General features: G+C 34.5%; 1 protein-coding gene across 1 annotated transcript in view; it reads left to right on the plus strand.

Moving 5' to 3' along the window:
* Positions 1–230: 230 nt before the first annotated feature.
* Positions 231–2,360, plus strand: part of LOC125851321 (uncharacterized) — a 5,315-nt gene continuing 3,185 nt past the window's right edge. The window contains exons 1-3 of the mRNA XM_049531131.1: positions 231–360; positions 683–721; positions 2,213–2,350. Of these exons, the coding sequence (XP_049387088.1) occupies positions 231–360; positions 683–721; positions 2,213–2,350 (307 nt within the window). The remainder of the gene's footprint in view (positions 361–682; positions 722–2,212; positions 2,351–2,360) is intronic.

Raw genomic sequence — 2,360 nt, forward strand, 5'->3', positions numbered from 1 at the left:
TTTAATTCTTTGGCAAGATATGCACCAAATATTGTACGTACCATGAGAGCCAAAGTTCATCGTTATGTTGATGGTTTAGCAGATCATTTGATCAGATATTGTAGGGTAGCATCCCTATCAGATGATGTAGATATTTCCCGCATATAGGTTTCGCTCAGACTACAAAGGACCTTTTTTAACGGATTCGTGATACCCGTAGGGATAGGGAGTAGAGTAAGAGGGCCCGTACTATGGAGTCTTATACGGAGCCACATGGTGATTTTAGGCCCCCCTTCCATCTATATCCACCTCGGCCAGCGGGTAGTGTCTCACCACAGGTGCAGGGACTACAGTTTGATCGTTATAGTAAGTCAGGACCAGGTCAGAGCTCAAGCCAACTAAAGGTCGTTGACAGGATCGTTCCATACAGATAAGACATCCCACTCCTCATTGTACACAGTTCGGTAAGCCACACATTGGGTAGTGTAGACATGATTCAAGTTCATGTTATCATTGTGGGCATACATGACATTTTATTAGTCGGTGCCCGAGGTTGAGCAGAGGTGATCGAGCTCAGCCTTCAAAATCCACATCAGCATGTTCACCCTCAGTCCATGCGACCAGGACCATAGTCTACTCAGGGTCGTGGTAGAGGGAGAGGTGAAGGAGATACATGTTCAAAACCGCTTTTCTGCACTCGCAGGACGACATGATTCAAAGGCATTCCCTGATGTTGTTACAGGTATATTGATGATATCTCCTTAAGTTGTTTACGCATTGATAGACCTTGGCTCTACATTTTCATATATTACTCCATTTATTGCTAGTAAGACTGAAATGAAATCTGAGTTGTTGCCCACAACTAGTTGAGGTGTCTACACTGGTTGGCGACTCTATTTTAGCTAGTCATGTCTATCGAGGTTGCATAATGTTAATTTGTGATTGTCCAACCCCTGCTGATTTAGTTGAGTTGATCATGCTAGATTTTGATGTTATTATCGATATGGATGGTTGGCAACTTGCTATGGCAATATTGATTGTCGTGCAAAGATAGTTAGATTTTACTTTCCAGGTGAGCCAGTCCTTGAGTGGAATGGTAAAGACCATCTCCAACCCTACTCTATTTTACTCTTCATTCTCTATATTTGGAGAGTAAAATAGAGAATGTCCTCTCCAACCACTTTCTATTTTACCCTCTACTCTCCAATTATAGAGAGTTGAATAGTAGTTCTCCAAATTTGGAGAACTACTATTCATACTCTCTATTTCACTTTTTGAATATTATATTATTATTTCTACTATTTTGTAATTAGCATATTATTTTTCATATAAGGCTATTAACTAAATCTCTAATATTTACAATTCTTTTTAAATGTAATATAACATTTTTTTATAGTATTTTATTTTATATATACTACTTTCATCTCGAATTAATAATATTTTAAATATTTTTTTAAATTTTCGTCACTTTGTGATACAATTTGACGTTATTATTACTTTCCACTATGAAGAATGCACAAAATTTAAATGATGAGATAAAAATTTTAATTTAAAAATAATACATAATATAATAATTTAAATACAAGATAACAATACAATACAATGCATGGCATAATAATTTTAAAAATCACAAAAATAATTTAGTAATCCGGTAGGCCGTTTCTAGATTTAACAATATTCGAAAAAGGAATTAGTCTATGTTTTAGAGAAGTTGTGGTTGTGATTGCGGTTGTGCTTGTTGATTTCTTTTTTCAATTATTCGTAGTTGTTCTTTAGAAATTTAGAATAAAATATAATTTAATATTAAATTAAAAAATTAAATTTTATATTACATGAAATTATATAGGATGATTATTTGGGAAAAAGAAAGAAAAGATTTATATTATGGAATACGAAAAAAATGAAATAGAAATAATAATAAGTATAATATATTGAGAAGAAAGAAGAAGATTTTTTTTTAGAGAGTAAAATAGAGAATTGGGTTGGAGTTGATTGTCTGAAAAAATAAAGAACTCTATATTTGGAGAGTAAAATAGAGTGTAGGGTTGGAGATGCCCTTATGCAGCCACACCTAAAGGTAAGTTTATTTCATACCTTAGGGCTCAAAAGGTGATTGATAAAGGTTGTATATACCATATGGTTCATGTACAGGATACTGATAAGGAGCCCATGTCTCTTTAATCAATTTCTATCGTGAATGAATATCCAATGGTATTCCCTGATAATCTTCCAGGAATTCACCCAGAAAGGGAAATTGATCTCGCTATAGACTTGCTTCCTGATACACAACCTATATTGATTCCTCCCTATAGAATAACAGCTGCAGAGCTAAGAGAATTGAAGGAACAACTGAAGGACTTGCTCGATAAAGGCTTTATCAG

This window comes from Solanum stenotomum, chromosome 1 (assembly GCF_019186545.1).
Source record: "Solanum stenotomum isolate F172 chromosome 1, ASM1918654v1, whole genome shotgun sequence".
NCBI lineage: Eukaryota > Viridiplantae > Streptophyta > Magnoliopsida > Solanales > Solanaceae > Solanum > Solanum stenotomum.